At 40.4% G+C, this 21,929-nt stretch overlaps 1 protein-coding gene across 1 annotated transcript; it reads right to left on the bottom strand.

Moving 5' to 3' along the window:
* Window positions 1–89: 89 nt before the first annotated feature.
* On the bottom strand, window positions 90–21,654 carry LOC139368590 (F-box only protein 6-like). The gene is made up of 6 exons (XM_071107641.1): window positions 21,264–21,654; window positions 11,492–11,753; window positions 11,286–11,391; window positions 5,218–5,313; window positions 4,985–5,120; window positions 90–3,195 (listed from the first exon to the last, which is right to left on the bottom strand). The coding sequence occupies exons 1-6, from the start codon at window positions 21,336–21,338 to the stop codon at window positions 3,049–3,051; spliced, it is 822 nt and encodes a 273-aa protein (XP_070963742.1). The 5' UTR covers window positions 21,339–21,654; the 3' UTR covers window positions 90–3,048.
* Between the last annotated feature and the right edge of the window lie 275 nt (window positions 21,655–21,929).

Here is a 21,929-nt window from a genome sequence, read left to right as displayed (position 1 = left end):
TGGGGTCTCAGTATATTGATGTAGTGCCTTTATTGTCCGTATTGCAAAGTTGATTAAAGTCACCCTACAGTAGTTGAAGATACAATAAGGACAGTACACTTAAATGTATTTATTACCTCAAGAGACAAAGCATGAGAAGTCATTTCCACATGATAGCAGTACATAACCAAATTGACGTACTTTATATTAATGTATTACAGGTTCAAACACTTAATAATCTTCATGCATTTGGAAAGTAATCAGACCCCTCGACTTTTTCCACATTGTTACATTACAGCCTTATTCTAAAATGGTTTAAATCGTCCCAGTCCCCCCCTCTCAATCTACACACAATACCCCCAAATTACAAATGAAAAACGGGTTTTTAGAAAATGGATTACAAATAAAAATATCACATTTACATAACTATTCAGACACTTTACTCAGTACTTTGTTGAAACACCTTTGGCAGCGATTACAGCCTTGAGTCTTCTTGGGTATGACAAGCTTGGCACATCTGTATTTGGGGAGTTTCTCCCATTCTTCTCTGCAGATCCTGTCAGGTTGGAAGGAGAGCATCGCTGCACAGCGATTTTATGATCTCTCCAGAGATGTTCAATCGGGTTCAAGTCCAGGCTCTGGCTGGGCCGTTCAAGGACATTCAGAGACTTGTCACAAAGCCACTCCTTCGCCCCCCAGTCTGAGGTCCTGAGCGCTCTGGAGCAGGTTTTCATCAAGGATCTCTCTACTATTGCATTTAAGAATGGAGGCCACTGTGTTCTTGAGGACCTTCAATGCTGCAGAAATGTTTTGGTACCCTTCCCCAGATCTGTGCCATGACACGATCCTGTCTCGGAGCTCTACAGACAATTCCTTCGACCTCATGTCTTGGTTTTTGCTCTGACATGCACTGTCAACTGTGGGACCTTATATAGACAGGTGTGCCTTTCCAAGTCATGTCCAATCAATTGAATTTACCACAGGTGGACTCCAATCAAGTTGTAGAAACATCTCAAGGATGATCACTGGAAACAGGATGCAACTGAGCTCAATTTTGAACATCATAGCAAAATGTCTCAATACTTATTTACATAAGGTATGTTTGAAAAAAAAATCTACATTTGGAAACATTTCTATAATGTCTGAATACTTTCCGAATGCACTGTATATCCTTATCCTTATGCAGTGCACCATGTAATCTGTGTATTCTCTCAATATACAGTAGCAGTCAAGGTTTATTTTTTATTTTCTACATTGTAGAATAATAGTGAAGACATCAACACTATGAAATAAAATATGGAATCATGTGATAACCAAAAAAGTGTTAAACAAAGCAAAATATATTTTATATTCTTCAAAAGTAGCCACCCTTTACTTTAACAGCTTTGCGCACTCTTGGCATTCTCTCAACCAGCTTCACCTGGAATGCTTTTCCAACAGTGTTGGTGTTCCCACATATGGTTGAGCACTTGTTGGCTGCTTTTCCAACTCATCCCAAACCATCTCAATTGGGAGGAGGGCAGATCATCTGATGCAGCATTCCATCACTCTCCTTCTTGGTCAAGTAGCCCTTACACAGCCTGGAGGTGTGTTGAGTCATTGTCCTGTTGATAAACAAATTATAGTTTGCGTATCACTGCAGAATGCTGTGGTAGCCATGCTGGTTAAGTGCCTTGAATTCTAAATAAATCAGTGTCACCAGCAAAGCACCTCCACACCTCCTCCATGCTTCACTGTGGGAACCACACATGCAGATATCACCCGTTCACCTACTCTGAGTCTCACACAGTAGTTGGAACCAAAAATCACAAGTAATGATGGACTGTAGTTACTCTTTGCTCATTTGAGCTGTTCTTGCCATAATATGGACTTGGGATTTTACAACACACAATCCCTACCTTGTGACAGCACAACTAATTGTCTCAGACGCATTATGGAAAGAAATTCCACAAATTAACTTTTTTATTTTATACCCCCTTTTCTCGTGGTATCCAATTGCTAGTAACTACTATCTTGTCTCATCGCTACAACTCCTGTATGGGCTCGGGAGACACAAAGGTCGAAAGCCACGCGTCCTCCGAAACAACCCAACCAAGCCGCATTGCTTCTTAACACAGAACGCATCCAACCCGGAAGGAAATAAGAAACACTGTGCACCTGGCGACCTGGTTAGCATGCACTGCGCCCGGCCCGCCACAGGTGTTGCTAGTGCGCGATGAGACAAGGATATCCCTACCGGCCAAACCCTCCCTAACCTGGACGACGCTAGGCCAAATGTGTGTCGCCCCACAGACCTCCCGGTCGCGGCCGGCTGCGACAGAGCCAGGGCGCGAACCCAGAGTCTCTGGTGGCACAGCGCCAACCGGGAGGCCCTTACAAATTAACAAGGCACACCTGTTAATTGAAATGCATGAAGCTGGTTGACAGAATTCCAAGAGAGTGTGAAAAGCTGTCTTCAAGGCAAAGGGTGGCTACTTTGAAGAATCTCAAATATATTTAGATTTAGTTTACACTTTTTTTGGTTGTTACATGATTCCATATGTGCCATTTCATAGTTTGTCTTCACTATTATTCAACAAAGTACAAAATAATAAAAACGCTGGAATGAGTAGGTGTGTCCAAACTTTTGACTGGCACTGTACATGTTAACATGTATAAGAATGTAATTGTTAAGAAAAGTAGGTGAGTTCAACCAAAAGATTGCAAACGTTTAGTGTGGCATTTGTCAAAGTGGGTCAGACGTTTATATACATACGAAATTACATTCAAGTTAGCACTTTCCTTTCTCTCCTTGGCCTGTCTGTCTTTGTTTATGGCTTCAATGTATTCCAGGCATATACAGTGCATATTTGTATTGGTCTGTACAATTCAGAGATGGACACAAATTATATATTCTACAGCCAAAATAGTCTATATCTACAGAGAAACAACATATTGCCTAAGACAGAAAAGCTGGAACAAGGTATACACAAAAGTATTCTAAGGGAGATTTCAGATGCTAAAGTAAAGCTTTCAAGTAGGCACAACGTTCACATGTAACCTCTTGGGAGGTTGGCAACACCCCGAAAGCTATCTGTCCACTGATGGGCAGATCTCAACGCTACTGTTGGTGACCCTTATTCCATACCAGCCGGCCCAGAACTGAGTGTCCTTTCCCCCATGAATGAATCGGATGTATCGCACTCCTGGTCCATAATTCTTGAACACATGAATCATCTGAAACATTGAAGAGGTCATAACTTGCAACGCAATCACTGACAATGTATATCCCACATAACAACATCTTAGAAGAACACAAAACAAGAAATCACATTGTTTATGCATACTCAACTCACAGACCCATGCATATTGATGATTATCTTATACTTTAAATGTTTACATACTGTTTTACCCAGTTCATATGTATATACTAGTCAAGGCTTTCCTACTTGACTATTGCTGTACATACATACATACATACATACATACATGCAAGTTGAAGTCGGAAGTCTACGTACACTTAGGTTGGAGTCATTAAAATTTGTTTTTTTAACCACTCCACAAATTTCTTGTTAACAAACTATAGTTTTCGCAAGTCGGTTAGGACATCTACTTTGTGCATGACGCAAGTAATTTTTCCAACAACTGTTTAGACAGATTATTTCACTGTATCACAATTCCAGTGGGTCAGAAGTTCACATATACTAAGTTGACTGTGCCTTTAAACAGCCTGGAATTTTCCCAAAAATTTCATGGCTTTAGAAACTACTGATAGGCCAATTGACATCATGAGTCAAATGGAGGTGTACCTGTGGATGTATTTCAAGGCCTACCTTCAAACTCAGTGCCTCTCTGCTTGACATCATGGGAAAATCAAAATAAAAAAATCAGCCAAGACCTCAGAAAAATAATTGTAGACCTCCACAAGTCTGATTCATCCTTGTGAGCAATTTCCAAAACGCCTGAAGGTACCACGTTCATCTGTACAAAGAATAGTACGCAAGTATAAACACCATGGGACCACGCAGTTGTCATACCACTCAGGAAGGAGACACGTTCTGTCTCCTAGAGATGAACGTACTTTGGTGCGAAAAGTGCAAATCAATCCCAGAACAACTGCAACGGACCTTGTGAAGATGCTGGAGGAAACAGGTACAAAAGTATCTATATCCACAGAAAAATGAGTCCTATATCGACATAATCTGAATGGCCACTCAGCAAGGATGAAGCCACTGCTCCAAAACCGCCATAGAAAAGCCAGTCTACGGTTTGCAACTGCACATGGGGACAAAGATCGTACTTTTTGGAGAAATGTCCTCTGGTCTGATGAAACAAAAATAGAACTGTTTGGCCATAATGACCATCACTATGTTTGGAGGAAAAAGGGAGAGGCTTGCAAGCCAAAGAACATCATCCCAACCGTGAAGCACGGGACTGGCAGCATCATGTTGTGGGGGTGCTTTGCTGCAGGACGGACTGGTGCACTTCACAAAATAAATGGCATCATGTGGAGGAAAATTCTGTTGATACATTGAAGCAACATCTCAAAACATCAGTCAGGAAGTTACAGCTTGGTCGCAAATGGGTATTCCAAATGGACAATGACCCCAAGTATACTTCCAAAGTTGTGGCAAAATGGCTTAAGGACAACAAAGTCAAGGTATTGGAGTGGCCATCACAAAGCCCTGACCCCATCCAATAGAACATTTGTGGGCAGAACTGAAAAAGCGTGTGCGAGCAAAGAGGCCTTACAAACCTGATTCAGTTACACCAGCTCTGTCAGGAGGAATGGGCCAAAGTTCACCCAACTTATTGTAGGAAGCTTGTGTATGTACATACATACACCCTACATTACTGGTCCTAATAGTTCTATATTTCTTAATTCCATTCTTTAACTTTTTAGATTGTTGTGTATTGTTAGATATTACTGCACTGCTGGAGCTAGAAACACAAGCATTGATACATCCGCTAAATATGTGTATGCGACCAATAAAACATTATTTTACTTATAGTCTGACGGTTTTACCTGATTCCATTTCTGATCATTCCACTGTTGAAAGATGACAGCATCTGGACTAAACTTCCTAATTGGCTTCTTCTTTTGATTTAGCAACTCAACACAGATCTCATATTCAGAGCCACAGTCCGAGCGTGGAGCATACCTGATATGGACACACAAACATACAAGTTGTACAGTACTATTCCTCTGACAAGCAGAGTAGCAGACAGTGAACAGCAATATTGTAATATTCTTCTCACCAGTCAGATATTACTATGGCAGGCTGAAAGGCATCCATTAAAGAAGGCCTGTAACCCTCTTCCTCCAAGTCAATCAGCTGAGACTTCATGCAGGTCCTGAGATGAACCAAAGACAACAGGACACACAGCCAAGCCATTTACCATGAATGCTAGTAAGTAACTAGGGCTGGGAATGCATATAGAATCATAATACATATTGTATTACGATTCGATACTGTGATTTTATTGCGATTTAATGTTCCAAACATATTGTTCACTATTATGTCTGCTACAAAGACACAAGAGAGCATGAGAAAAGTGCTGAAAACAAGTTGGCTCACTTTAAAAAAAGATAGAGAACAAGCAATAGGATGAAGAATACTGGATTTCTGGTACAGGTACAGCCAACTAGCGTTAGCTAACACTACTCTACCTAACCAAAAAACAAGTTTCAAAATCGATACTTGGGAGTCAAGGTATCGATATAATAAGTATTATCGTTGAGAAGTCAATAATCATCGCTTTCAAAACGGTTTTCTAAACATGCCCCCTTGGTGCGCTGAGCACTCTAGATAGCTAAGTAAACCAGGTGGCAGTCCGTCTTCCCTCTATCTTCCATAAACAAGCGATGTAACATGGAGATTTGGCTGTGTGAGAACACTAACTCTATACCTGTAGAAAAGGTGTGTAGTAAATCATCTTTTTTTTTTTTGTAAATGATTTCTCACTGAGATGAAAGATAAGGAACCTGTGTTTCCAAAAATGTACCGCAAGCAGGGCCGGCATTATGGGCAAGCCCTAGGAGGCCTGGTCCACCCTACCATACCTCCTTGCCCATCCAAATAAAAAAGATTGATCATTTATTTGACCGAGACGTGCGCTGACAGAAAGATGCATCTGAGTGACAGATTTTGGTGAGAGTGAGCCTTCTCGCTTCGCCTCTTCCTCTCTGAAACCATAAAGCGAAACAGCGCCCCTCTGTCTCTGTATTTGTAGACCATGTATGTATCTGATGCTCTGGACAAAAGGAGTATGGCAGGTCATACTTTGTCTGGCCAGACAGCATCACATACATGGGCTACATATTGTAAGACATAGGGGCGCTGTTTCAGCAGAGAGGAAGAGGCGAAGCGAGAGGACTCACTATTGCCGTAATCTGTCCTGAATAAAGCCAATGTGTTTCTATTGGCATAATATGCAGACCTAAGCGTGTCGCCTGCATTCCTGCCTTTGGGACAATGAATTCCATTGTTAGGGCGTAGACATGAGCATCTCGTCAATATATACAGATCTCTGGTTTCAACCACTTGCGAATAGAAAGGAAAGTTGGCGGGTGCACAGTTCACTGTCCGGATGCTGGCTTAACCTAAATTATATAATTACTCTTATCTAAATAAAATACTTCACCACAGAGCTTGACGTCGCCACAGATGATCATTAGCTTATATATATTTATTTTTTTAAATAGCTGTGGAGTGTTTCAAATCACAAGTGCATAGGCCTATGCCAGCAATTTGGACAGAGTACATGGCAATAGGTCTAGCTGATTATTGAGTTGCGGATGTCAGCGAAAAGCATCTAAAATGTGAAGATAATGCATCTCGAGTAGAATTTAAAATGTTGAGACAAGAAGAAGGGGAGGTGTCAATGGCGAAGATATAGACATCCCTCTCCAGAATGCCTGCGCTCGGCTCTCCAGAATGCCTGCGCTCGGCTCTCCAGAATGCCTGCGCTCGGCTCTCCAGAATGCCTGCGCTCGGCTCTCCAGAAAGTGCTCCACTGTCTCCCTCCAATTCTCGCATATTCATTGTGAATCGTTTACCCTTTAATTGTTTATTTTTATAGAATTCCCCATTGCATACTGTACAGTGCATTCAGAAAGTATTCAGACCTTCACTTTTTCCACATCCACATATTTTTTCCTCAATCTACACAATACCCCATAACGACAAAGTGAAAACAGGTTTGTAGAAATTGCTATGAGACCCGAAATTGAGCTTAGGTGCATCTTGTTTCCATTGATCATCCTTGAGATGTTTCTACAACTTGATTGGAGTCCATCTGTGGTAAAGTCAATTGATTGGACATGACTTGGAAAGGCACATACCTGTCTATGTAAGGTCCCACAGTTGACAGTGCATGGCAGAGCAAGAACCAAGCCATGAGGTCGAAGGAACTGTCCGCAGAACTCCGAGACAGGATTTTGTCGAGGCACAGATCTGGGGAAGGGTACCAAAACATGTCTGCAGCATTGAATGTCCCCAGAACACAATGGCCTCCATCATTCTTAAATGGAATAAGTTTGGAACCACCGCCCGGCCAAACTGAGCAATTGGGGGAGAAGAACCTTGGTCAGGGAGGTGGTCACTCTGACAGAGCTCCAAAATTCCTCTGTGGAGATGGGAGAACCTTCCAGAAGGACAACCATCTCTGCAGCACTCCAGCAAAACAGGCCTATATGGTAGAGTGGCCAGACGGAAGCCACTCCTCAGTAAAAAGACACATGTAGTTTGTAGTTTGCCAAAAGGCACTTAAAGGACTCTAATCATGAGAAACAAGATTCTCTGGTCTTAAACTGTTTCGCCTGAATGCCAACCGTCACGTCTGGAGGAAACCAGGCACCACTCACCACCTTACCAATACCATCCCTACGGTATAGCATGGTGGAAGCAGCATCATGCTGTGGGGATGTTAAGTGGCAGGGATCGAGGGAAAGATGAAAGGAGCAAAGCACAGAGAGATCCTTGATCAAAACCTAAGCAACCCTAAAACACACAGCCAATACAACGCAGGAGTGGCTTCGGAACACGTCTCTGAATGTCCTTGAGTGGCCCAGCCAGGGCCCGGACTTGAACCCGATCAAACATCTCTGGAGAGACCTGAAAATAGCTGTGCAGCGACGCTCCTCATCTAACCTGACAGAGCTTGAGAGGATCTGCAGAGAAGAATGGGAGAAACTCCCCAAATACAGATGTGCCAAGCTTGTAGTCTCATACCCAAGAAGACTCGAGGCTGTAATTGCTGCCAAAGGTGCTTTGAGAAAGTACTGAGTAAAGTGTCTGAATACTAATGTTAATGTGATGTTTTTTTATTTTAATAAATTTGCAAAAAAAATCTAAAAATCTGTTTTTGCTTTTTCATTATGGGGTATTGTGTATAGATTGCCTACACATAATATCCCATAATGTTAAAGTGGAATTCTTTTTTTATTTCACAAATTAATACAAAGCTGAAATGTCCTGAGTAAATAAATATTAAACCCCTTTGTCATGGCAAGTCTAAATACAGTGCCTTGCGAAAGTATTCGGCCCCCTTGAACTTTGCGACCTTTTGACACATTTCAGGCTTCAAACATAAAGATATAAAACTGTATTTTTTTTGTGAAGAATCAACAACAAGTGGGACACAATCATGAAGTGGAACGACATTTATTGGATATTTCAAACTTTTTTAACAAATCAAAAACTGAAAAATTGGGCGTGCAAAATTATTCAGCCCCTTTACTTTCAGTGCAGCAAACTCTCTCCAGAAGTTCAGTGAGGATCTCTGAATGATCCAATGTTGACCTAAATGACTAATGATGATAAATACAATCCACCTGTGTGTAATCAAGTCTCCGTATAAATGCACCTGCACTGTGATAGTCTCAGAGGTCCGTTAAAAGCGCAGAGAGCATCATGAAGAACAAGGAACACACCAGGCAGGTCCGAGATACTGTTGTGAAGAAGTTTAAAGCCGGATTTGGATACAAAAAGATTTCCCAAGCTTTAAACATCCCAAGGAGCACTGTGCAAGCGATAATATTGAAATGGAAGGAGTATCAGTCCACTGCAAATCTACCAAGACCTGGCCGTCCCTCTAAACTTTCAGCTCATACAAGGAGAAGACTGATCAGAGATGCAGCCAAGAGGCCCATGATCACTCTGGATGAACTGCAGAGATCTACAGCTGAGGTGGGAGACTCTGTCCATAGGACAACAATCAGTCGTATATTACACAAATCTGGCCTTTATGGAAGAGTGGCAAGAAGAAAGCCATTTCTTAAAGATATCCATAAAAATTGTCGGTTAAAGTTTGCCACAAGCCACCTGGGAGACACACCAAACATGTGGAAGAAGGTGCTCTGGTCAGATGAAACCAAAATGGAACTTTTTGGCAACAATGCAAAACGTTATGTTTGGCGTAAAAGCAACACAGCTGAACACACCATCCCCACTGTCAAACATGGTGGTGGCAGCATCATGGTTTGGGCCTGCTTTTCTTCAGCAGGGACAGGGAAGATGGTTAAAATTGATGGGAAGATGGATGGAGCCAAATACAGGACCATTCTGGAAGAAAACCTGATGGAGTCTGCAAAAGACCTGAGACTGGGACGGAGATTTGTCTTCCAACAAGACAATGATCCAAAATATAAAGCAAAATCTACAATGGAATGGTTCAAAAATAAACATATCCAGGTGTTAGAATGGCCAAGTCAAAGTCCAGACCTGAATCCAATCGAGAATCTGTGGAAAGAACTGAAAACTGCTGTTCACAAATGCTCTCCATCCAACCTCACTGAGCTCGAGCTGTTTTGCAAGGAGGAATGGGAAAAAATGTCAGTCTCTCGATGTGCAAAACTGATAGAGACATACCCCAAGCGACTTACAGCTGTAATCGCAGCAAAAGGTGGCGCTACAAAGTATTAACTTAAGGGGGCTGAATAATTTTGCACGCCCAATTTTTCAGTTTTTGATTTGTTAAAAAAGTTTGAAATATCCAATAAATGTCGTTCCACTTCATGATTGTGTCCCACTTGTTGTTGATTCTTCACAAAAAAATACAGTTTTATATCTTTGTTTGAAGCCTGAAATGTGGCAAAAGGTCGCAAAGTTCAAGGGGGCCGAATACTTTCGCAAGGCACTGTATGTTCAGGAGTAAAAATCTGATTAAACAGTCACATAAATAAGTTGCATGGACTTATTCTGTATGCAATAAGTGTTCAACATGAATTTTGAATGACTCGCTCATCACTATACCACACACATACAAATATTTGTAAGGCCCTTCAGTTGAGCAGTGAATTTCAAATACAGATTCAACCACAAAGACCAGGGTATTCCAATGCCTTTCAAATCAGGGCACCTATTGGTAGATTGTATTGGTAAATATAAGCAGACATTGAATATCCCTTTGAGCATGGTGAAGTTATTAATTACACTTTGGACGGTGTATCAATACACCCAGTCACAACAAAGATAAAGGCGTCCTTCATAAGTCAGTTGCTGGAGAGGAACTCGGGGATTTCACCATGAAGTCAATGGTGAATTTAAAACAGTTAGAGTGTAATGGCTGTGATAGGAGAAAACTGAAGATGGATCAACAACATTGTAGTTACTCAACAATACTAGAAATGGAATGGAGATAAGCACAGGCAAAATCCTAGCAGCAAACCTGGTTCACTGCTTTCCTCCAGACACTGGGAGATTAATTCACCTTTCAGCAGGAGAATAACCTAAAATACAAGGCCGAATCTACACTGGAGTTTCTTACCAAGACAGTGAGTCTTATGGAGTGGCCAAGTTACAGTTTTGACTTAAATCTGCTTGAAAATCTATGGCAAGACATGAAAATGGTTATCTAGCAATGATCAACAAACAATTTGACAGAGCTTGAAGACTTTTTGAAAGAATAGTGGGCAAATATTTTACAATCCAGGTGTGCAAAGCTCTTACCCAGAAAGACTCACTGCTGTAACCACAGCCAAAGGTGATTCAATCATGTATTGACTCAGGGGTGTGAATACTTATGTAATTAGATTTCGGTATTTCATCTTCAATACATTTGCAAAAATGTCTAAAAACAAGTTTTCACTTAGTCATTAAAGGGTATTGTTTGTAGCTGGGTGAGATAAATAAAATCTATTTAATCCATATTGAATTCCAGCTGTAACACAACACAATGTGCAATAAGTCAAGGGGTAAGAATACTTTCTGAAGGCACTGTAAGGTCCTTGGACGTGAATGAGTAACAATGTGGTAGTGAAACAAAGTGGGGCCAAGTCAAGGTCTTCTCACCATAATTGTGATATTACTTTACCATATACTCACGCGTAAGAAGTCACAAAGTATTTTGTGGCCGTGTTATTAAGGTCCCCTGACTCTATGTTCCATTGATCCCCTCCATTCTTCGTGATCTGCCAGCCATTGAATTTATCTGGAGAAAAGAGGGATTTGAATTGTTGGTTCTGGAGTTCACGACAGGATCCCCACCCCAACGTAGAGAATTTAGAAATGTGTCTGGTCTCGACTCTTACCCTCTGCTCCGGGGTTTTTGATAAGATTACGTCTCTTCTTACACAAGAAGTAAAATAAACGCCAGTCTTCAGGTAGTTTAGTGGCATCATATGTCTGGTATCCCTCTCTTCGGCACCTCTCTCTCCAAAGAGAATCACTGTCTACTACTTCTTTCCACTCATGACAGACCAGTCGACAGACACACACCACCTGGTGTGGATGTACATTCAGCAGTATCTCCTCCAGGACTTCCAGAGGGAGCATAGGTAGCTTGCCATTGAACTGGAGAAGAGAATGGATGCTTTTGTTGACATGGGAGACTTTAGACAAATGATGTACAAACAGGTTTGGTGTCAATTCCAATTGAATTGGAAATTCCAATTCAATTCTTAAATTCAATTAAAAATGTCAACAATCTTTAAAGTTATGGAATTGGAATTAAATTGGAATTAGACCATTTTAAAAACATTAAACCTTGGGAATCGAATTTAAATTCCATATTTAAAAATGTCCCAGTTAAGGGAATTAATGCACATAGTATCAAACATTGACTGCAGGATTTTCAATCATTTCAACTTGTATTTCTATATTTCCAGGATAGCTAAGCTGTCTGAACAGTGACATAGTCAGCCTGAAAGCCGGAGGGAATTGATTGAATCGTCAGGGATAATGTTGAATTGGGAATTGAATTATTGGAATGTACAAGGAGAGATAATTTAATTTGTGCAATTAACCCTAACCCTGCAGGAGCCTAGATAGTTACACTTGCCCCATTAAGCCCACTTCCATCTTTGGAATCAAATAACAGGCAAAAAATAATTACATTTTCTGCTATTTAAAGGGAAACTCAAAACAAAAACGAATTCAAGTACCCAAAATGTTTTGCATGTCAGCAGTCAAGTTTTCAAGATATTGGACTTTCAAGAAGCAAAGCGTCACTTGCCACATCATTATGAATCATAAGTGTACCTATCTAGGCCTACTAGAGGTGGCCAATTAATTAGGGCCGATTTCAAGTCTTCATAACAATCGGTATTCTGCATTTTTGGACGCCGATTACATTGCACTCCACGAGGAGACTGCGTGGCAGGCTGACCACCTGTTACGCGAGTGCAGCAAGGAGCCAAGGTAAGTTGCTAGCTTGCATTAAACTTATCATATAAAAAAACAATCTTTAAACTATTAATATCATCAACCATGTGTAGTTATCTAGCTTGTCCTGCGTTGCATATAATCAATGCGGTGTCTGTTAATTTATCGAATCACAGCCTATTTCGCAAACGGGTGATGATTTAACAAGCGCATTCGTGAAAAAAAGCGATGTACCTAACCATAAAACATCAATGCCTTTCTTAAAATCAATACACAAGTTATTTTTTTTATGAACCTGCATTTTTAGTTAATATTGCCTACTAACATTAATTTATTTTAACTAGGGAAATTGTGTCCCTTCTCTTGCTTTCTGTGCAAGCAAAGTAAGGGTGTATGCAGCAGTTTGGTATGCCTGGCTAGTTGCGAATTGTGTGAAGACCATTTCTTCCTAAAAAAGACTAATTCATTTGCCAGAATGTTACACAATTATGACATAGCATTGAAGGATGTGCAATGTAACAGCAATATTTAGACATATGGATGCCACCCGTTTGATAAAATACGTAACAGTTCCTTCCGTATTTCAGTGAAAGAATAAACGTTTTGTTTTCGAAATGATAGTTTCCGGATTTGACCATATTAATGACAAAAGGCTTGTATTTCTGTGTTTATTATATTATAATTAAGTCTATGATTTGATATTTGATAGAGCAGTCTGAGCGATGGTAGGCAGCAGCAGGCTCGTAAGCATTCATTCAAACAGCACTTTCCTGCGTTTGCCAGCAGCTCTTCGCTGTGTTTCAAGCATTGCACTGTTTATGACTCCTGAGATTAGCCTGGCACAACTAAAGTACCTAATAGAACATCCAATAGTCAAAGGTATATGAAATACAAATGGTATAGAGAGAAATAGTCCTATAATAACTACAACCTAAAACTTCTTACTTGGGAATATTGAAGAGTCATGTTAAAAGGAACCACCAGCTTTCATAAGTTCTCATGTTCTACGCAAGGAACTTAAACGTTAGCTTTTTGACACGGCACATATTGCACTTTTACTTTCTTCTCCAACACTTTGTTTTTGCATTATTTAAACCAAATTGAACATGTTTCATTATTTATTTGAGACTAAATTGATTTTATTTATGTATTGCATTAAGTTAAAATAAAAAAAGTGTTCATTCAGTATTGTTGTAATTGTCATCATTACAAATATATATATATATTTAAATGTATTTAAATCGGCATCAGCTTTTTTTGGTCCGCCAATAAATCGTTATCGGCGTTGAAAAATGTAATTATGATGATGCAAAATTCATAATGAAAAAAAAAGACATTTGTTTGAGTGGATTTTTCCTTTAATGGTTTCAACCAGTTCATATCTCCATTCCAGTTTTTATTTTAAGCCAATTAGATGTTTTATTATTAGTTTATATGTTACTGTAGGCTATCGGTTGCAGCGTGAACACGTGTGGCGCGCATGGAACAGTGGTTATTATTTAAAAAACTGCTTATAAAACACAAATTCTGTTTATGATATAGAAATAATTACAACACATGTAGGTTAAATGGAACAGATGGGTATTTAACTTTAAAAAATGGCTCACTCGGGTCTTCTAGTGTTCAATAGCACAGAAGACCCCCTCTATACAGAAAGGAAATTAATATGGACCAATACAAATATTCTAGTATATAGTGTATATTTATACCACAGACCATTGGTTTCTAAATACTTTTGAGTAAATGTTGCTATTCTGTCTTTTTCACCATAAATCACTTCTGTAACATTAAGCCCATTATGCATTGGAACACATGGGGATAGTGTGTTGATATCCCTAACATTTAAAAAAAAACAGAACATAATTATGATTTTTCTTCAGATTTAAGTTGATTTAAAATAAAATACTCAAACTATAGTTCTGCATCTGTCCAACGGTTCATTTACCAAGATTAAAAACCTCTGTACTCTCTCCAAGATATTTGGAGAGGACATGTAGACATTCATGCAGAGAGAGAAGAGGATCAGGGTTGAAGGATATCAGGAATAGAAGACCTTAAAAGTAGTGAACAAAAATGGAAACAAATGTGGGACAAGATGACTATTGGACAACTACTCATTCACACCCGGGGCATTGTCATATTGTTGTCCCTCATTCATACAGGAGTTTCTAATTGTTGTTTCACCACATGTACCTTTGTAATATAGAGAGGGATTTTAAAATGTTTTCAGACAGGCTTTAGGAAGACAAGTTGAACTAATGAACAAGAATAATGGTACAGAACATTTCAGATAATTAAAAGTTGTGTGTTATGGTCTTTGTGCAGATTTGATTAGAGTCTTCAAATCAAGCATTATTTATACAGTACAGTACAGACATGGAATGCAACACAATGCACTTCACTAAATATTTACTACACAAGGAGAGAAAAGAACAATAAAAACGGAATGACTAAAAATGACAAACAAACTAAAAAGCTGTGTTTTAAGATCTGTTTTAAATATGTCCACAGTTTCGGCCCCCCACAGGTTCTCTGGGTGACTATTCCAGAGGCTGGGGGCATAATAACTAAAGACTGCCTCTCCATGCCTTGATTGAAGTCTGCAATGAGATTAATCAGGTGTCTACTTGTTGGCAAGAACAAAAGCCTGGGCCCAAATTGATCTCTGCGGATACGATTGGTCACCCCCTGTTATGAACGCCACAGTAATGATCAATATATTTTTATAACCTTAGGGGAGATGATTAAAATTTAAGCTTACATAAGAAATGTCAGTTTAGAAATTTTCAACATTTGGAAATTAATTCAAATTGATTATTTAAGAGGTGGGCTTATTTGGAACCTCCATGGGCTAAAAGGGTACATTCAGTACCCATTAAGCCCAGTCTGGACTTTTCATAGAAATATTTGATACAATTTATCTCACATTAGAAAATGGTGTAAGTAAGGTGATAAAACTACACAAGAGATTCATCTTTAATTTCCACTTCTTTACAAAAAAATGAGGGCTGTACACTGCAAAAAGTGAAATCTAAGCAAGCCTAAATATCTTATATTGAGAGATAATTCACTTAAAAAAAAATCTTACCAAGCTAAAACATCATTGGCAGAGTCATTTGGCTTATTTTAACGCAAAACATACACCTTATGTTGGTTTACCCTTTATTTTGTCAGTTACTTTTATATTGTAATAAGACAAATTACTTGTAGTAAGTCTTTTTGAGATTAAAATAAGCAAAATGATGTGCCAATGACGTTCGACAATTTAACTTTGTAAGAAAAAAATAAATTAAGTGAATCATCACTCAAATCTAAGTCACGGTTTAGGCTTGCTTAGATTTCACTTACTGCAGTACACACGTTAAAAATGTCTAAACAAATTATGGTGAGTTTAATTAGGTACACTTACCCTAGCTCTGGTTTAGATCCCTGTAATATGGATATTTTACTAAGCTAACCTAGATGTAAACTCTAGCAACAATTTGACAGGCTGAGGATATGAACTCAGCAAAAAAAGAAACGTCCTGTTTTCAGGACCCTGTCTTTCAAAGATATTTGGATTTTTTACGAATTAACTTCACAGCTCTTCATTGTAAAGAGTTTAAACACGGTTTCCCATGCTTGTTCTATGAACCATAAACAATTAATGAACATACACCTGTGGAACGGTCGTTAAGACACTAACAGCTTACAGACTGTAGGCAATTAAGGTCACAGTTATGAAAACTTAGGACACTAAAGAGGCCTTACTACTGACTCTGAAAAACACCAAAAGAAAAGATACCCAGGGTCCCTGCTCATCTGCGTGAATGTGCTTTAGGCATGCTGCAAGGAGGCATGATGACTGCAGATGTGGCCAGGGCAATACATTGCATTGTCCTTGTAGTGGCAGCCCACATGTAACAACACCTGTACAGGATTGGTACATCCGAACTTCACACCTGCGGGACAGGTACAGGATGGCAACAACAACTGCCCGAGTTACACCAGGAACGCACAATCCCTCCATCAGTGCTCAGACTGTCCTCAATAGGCTGAGAGGGGCTGGACTAAGGGCTTGCGGGCCTGTTGTAAGGCAGGTCGGTCCTCACCAGACATCACCGGCAACAACGTTGCCTATGGGCACAAACCCACCATCGCTGGACCAGACAGGACTGGCAAAAAGTGCTCTTCACTGAAGAGTCGCGGTTTTGTCTCCCCAGGGGTGATGGTCGGATTCGCGTTTATCGTCGAAAGAATGAGCGTTACACCGAGGCCTGTACTCTGGAGCGGGATCGATTTGGAGATGGAGGGTCCGTTATGGTCTGGGGAGGTGTGTCACAGCATCATCAGACTGCCTGCAATGACAACAAGCTCAAACTCAACGCTGTGTGTTACAGGGAATACATCCTCCTCCCTCATGTGGTACCCTTCCTGACATGACCCTCCAGCATGACAGTGCTACCTGCCATACTGCTCGTTCTGTGCGTGATTTCCTGCAAGACAGGAATGTCAGTGTTCTGGATCTCAATCCCATTGAGCAGGTCTGGGACCTGTTGGATCGGAGGGTGAGGGCTAGGGCCATTCCCCCAGAAATGTCTGGGAACTTGCAGGTGCCTTGGTGGAAGAGTGGGGTAACATCTCACAGCAAGAACTGGCAAATATGGTGCAGTCCATGAGGAGGAGATGTACTACAGTACTTAATGCAGCTGGTAGCCACACCAGAAACTGACAGTTACGTTTGATCCCCCCTTTGTTCAGGGACACATTATTCAATTTCTGTTAGTCACATTTCTGTGGAACTTGTTCAGTCTATGTCTCAGTTGTTCAATCTTATGTTCATACAAATATTTACACATGTTAAGTTTGCTGAAAATAAACAGAATTGACAGTGAGAGAACATTTCTTTCTTTTTTTGCTGAGTTTAGCTCGCTCCAGTGGTTAGAATGTGACATTAGAACATCTCTTCCTCAACATTTGATTCTGTCTAAACAGTTTTGTTCTCAAATGTCCTAGCTAGCTGGATAATGCTTCGTCCCGCAATGAGCAATTGTTTACGGATAGCTTGTTGTGGAAGCTTCTGTAGCCTGGGGACCTTGATCAACCAAACCTATACTATTCGGTTTCACCAAAACAACATTTCCCTTCAGAGGCATATTCAATATCTCTCGGAACAATAGTTACGATTTGTTGGGTTGAATGTTTCACTCGCTATCCAATAAGCATTTAAAACACGTTTTTATCCAGGGTCTCACATTTTCTACAATGGCAGCCCACAGACAGAAAATGGGAGACCCTGGACAAAAACATGTTTTAAACGCGTATTTGACAGCGAACGACACATTCAAACCAATGAATTGTAAGTAACGTTCTTAGAGATCTTGGATACGCCTCTGTTGATGGGAAACATTATTTTGGTGAAAGTAAATAGTTTAGTGTTGGATGATCAAGGATGCCGGGGGTGTATTCATTACACCGAAAGAAACTGTTTACTCCAAACTGAGTTCTGTTTTGTTCTTTTTAACTTAAAAAAATAAAAAAATGTAACCCCTTTTTCTTGATATACAAATTGATAGTTACAATCTTGTCCCATCGCTGCAACTCCCGTACACACTCGGGAGAGGAGAAGGTCAAGAGCCATGCATCCCCCAAAACATGATCCTGCCAAACCGCACTGCTTCTTGACACGTCGCTCGCTTAACCCAGCCGCACCAACGTGTCGGAGGAAACACAGCACAACTGATGACAAAGTCAGTGTGCATGTGCCCGTCCCGCCACAAGGAGTCGCTTGAGCGCGATGGGACAAGGACATCCCGGCCAGCCAAACCCTTGCCTGAACCCGTAAGACGTTGGGCCAATTCTGCGGGATCGAACCGGGTCTGTTTTGACGCCTCAAGCACTATGATGCAGACCGCTGCGCCACTCGGGAGGCTCTGTTTTGTTCTTAAAACGGAAGTCGTGTCTAGCTTAAAAAAAAAAAAATAAGCGTCTGGAAGTTGGGATGAACCCTGCAGACTTCATTCCACGTTAGTGCATGGAAGAATCAATCATTTATAGATGTGCAGCTTGTGCCAAACAAACATTGTAGACTATTCTGATTGGAATGGCAACGGGTGGAAACCATAGAATTAAAATGAACTACAACTTCTGTTTAAGAACCCAACAGCTTTTAATTCATGTTGAAGAGCATTTGTTTCTGTTGCAAAACATTTAGCAACAGACGGAACGTTTTGCAAAAGACTAAAGGTTTCGCAACAGAATCAGAATAATGAATATAGACTCCAAGCTACGAAGCATTCGCAACGAGCCATCTGTAAACAGTGGCTCATTGCAGAACGAAACAAGCTAGATAGTAGTGATGGGAAGTTCGACTTTACTGACTTCGATATTTTCAACTAAGTCAAATGAACAAATCTTGACTAATTTTAATCATTTGATTCAGTAATGCCCAGAGCGCTCAGGACCCCCGTGTCCGCCAAACAATGAACTAAAAACGTAACACAGAACCCAAACCGGCTGCGCGCGTGCGCCATCATGCATACATTTATTTTGTCCCCCCACACCAAACGCGATCACGACATGTAGGTTAAAATATCAAAACAAACTCTGAACCAATTACATTAAATTGGAGACAGGCTGAAAAGCATTAAACATGCATGTCAATTTAGCTAGCTAGCTTGCACTTGCTAGCTAATTTGTCCTGGGATATAAACATTGAGTTGTTATTTTACCTGAAATGCACAAGGTCCTCTACTCTGACAATTAATCCACACACAAAATGGTCAATCGAATCGTTTCTAGTCTTCTCTCCTCCTTCCAGGCTTTTTCTTCTCTTGACTTTATATTGCGATTGGAAACTTTCATAAATTAGGTGCATTACCGCCACCAACCTCATTTGTCTTTCAGTCACCCACGTGGGTATAACCAATGAGGAAATGGCACGTGGGTACCTGCTTCTATAAACCAATGAGGAGATGGGAGAGGCAGGACTTGCAGCGCGATCTGCGTCAGAAATAGAACTGATTTCTATTTTAGCCCTTGGCAACGCAGACGCTCGTTGGTGCTCGCGAGCAGTGGGGGATGCAAATATTGAATAACATAGATTTCTAAATTTATTTTGCGAGCGGTGTAGTCAGCCTGTAAGATTCCACAAGCCTCTCCTTCACCATAGGGGACTTATTAGAGCTGTCATGTGTGACAGACTTACAAAAGTGTGCTTCAAACAATGTACATATGTGATTGCTAGGCCCACAAGTAAGATTATTTCATGATACCTTTGAAACAAGGTCTAGCTGCAGCTGCAACCTGACTAGATTGTGAACGACTCTTTGCGGAATGACTTGAGTGCCGCAAGGAGGAGAAGCACATATTGTTTGCGAACTGCAATGTCTACCATTTTGGGTGGATGACATGATGCTAGCGCTACTCCTTGTGTGCATGGGAAGTTGGACTATGTAAACCGCGTCTTCCTTTTCCCCAACGCAGTTAAGACTAAACCACGCCCCGTTATTCAGAGAAGCGTTCTACAATGCTTTGAGCACTCTCCAAGTCCAGGAAGTAAATATCACGTAACGCGAAGTTTCAGTCACTGATTAATAACACTTGCCCTTGTATTTCAAGATTAAACAATAATAATAATAACAACAATGTCGTGGACAGATCTAGCCATTAACGCTCAAAGACAGATTCAATGGCTGTAGCATAGCGTAATCGACTGAATGATTAGCTAATAAATATTTGAGAAATGAATAAGCATATGCGTTTACCTGATAATACACTACCAATGATAATGTAACTTCAAATACCGAGCTAGTAACGTTAAGTAGCCTAGGTAAACGTAGCTGACCTTCAAATGGGGGAATTCAGCAGAGTTGAGACATTTTTACAACTCATTGAAACTCAAAATAAATAGATGGGCAAATGTTACCAAACATGATAATAATAATACTATGTCGCCACCCTAACAATGGGATTCGTTGTCCACAGAGCAGAGCCGCGGGCTGTCAACCTCCCGCCTAGTCCTTTCTTTGGATTGGTGGATAGGAGATCTCGTTATTGTAATTTATTTGTATATATATTTGATGAGGGGTGTTGACGTCAACCGTCTGTATTCAATGGCGATAGATGCTATGCTAGCCTCATGTCATGAATTAGAGACAACTCCAAAATAAAATGTGTTTTCTCAAAGTTGCTGGTATGTCACGTGTTCTTATATCAACACACTCATAACCTAAACCGTACGAAACTTCTATTTGATCCAAAAAAAACCTCACGTAGCAAATAATCCCTTACATTATTGTTGCCCAAATTTGACACTCGTTGACCTAGCGAAAGAAACGAAATAACGCTGCCGGGTGAGAAGACAAGATTTTTGCCCCAGTCATCCCTCTCGCTTCGCCTCTTCCTCTCTGACGGATGCGAAAATGTGTAGATTATGTTGAAAACGGACATCTTGGACAGTCTCCAGTTATTTTATATCTCAGTGACGCAATGAAAGACGGACGCGTTGTCACAACAAAATACGTTCGGCTACATATATTGTGAAATTATTTTGATGTAATATAAAATAGGGTTTTGTTGCTTAGAACCGTACCGTATTTGGCTGTCAGTGTCAGAGCCAATTCGCCTCTAAACAGAACATGTAGTTAACTAAGGTTCTTTGGATATAGAAGGATTAACGTTAGGTTCCTTTAGTCCATTATTGTGCTAGGGTTTACTTACGTTTTCCAGGACCGAATTTGAGTCCGAATCGTTGCGTGTTTTATATAATTGACCCCACTTTGTTATCCTCTTCATACCGAAAAAGTGTTGTACAACTAACGTTAACACGGGAGTTAGACGTCAAACGAAATACGGAAGTGAAACGATAGCACACAATTAGTACCACTTCCTTTTTAAACTACGAGGAACGAACAGGACAAAACGAAAAATAACACAACGTTGAGTTGCCTATGTAGCCGTTGGTTGTTGAGTCATTCTGGCGCAAAAGCCTCAAAGTTCCCAACAATATAGTGTCACCTGTTCTGGTGGTCATGGTAAAATGGGTGCTTTCCAGAGCAACCGCAACATGATTGTAATCGATGCGCACTTTGGATTCTGCGCTCTCAAATCTGAAATATCATGTTTAATCAATATGCTATGCTGTGCTGGGCGTACATTTTTAATCTTTGGTCTTGGAGACACACTCATTTAATCAATACATTCTCCAAACAGAGATGGTCTAAAAGGGTACGAGATGGGACGAATAGACCTAGCATATTACGACATATGATCAGAGACGGAAGAGGAAGCGAGACATCCCACTCCCTCATTTTTTTCTGGTTCATATACATTAGACCAGACCACAGTTTAAATCGCATAGCCACCCTGGAACCATTTTTTCAAGGA

Source organism: Oncorhynchus clarkii, chromosome 16 (genome assembly GCF_045791955.1).
Source record: "Oncorhynchus clarkii lewisi isolate Uvic-CL-2024 chromosome 16, UVic_Ocla_1.0, whole genome shotgun sequence".
NCBI classification, from domain to species: Eukaryota; Metazoa; Chordata; class Actinopteri; order Salmoniformes; family Salmonidae; genus Oncorhynchus; species Oncorhynchus clarkii.
This window is presented reverse-complemented; position numbering and strand designations above follow the sequence as displayed.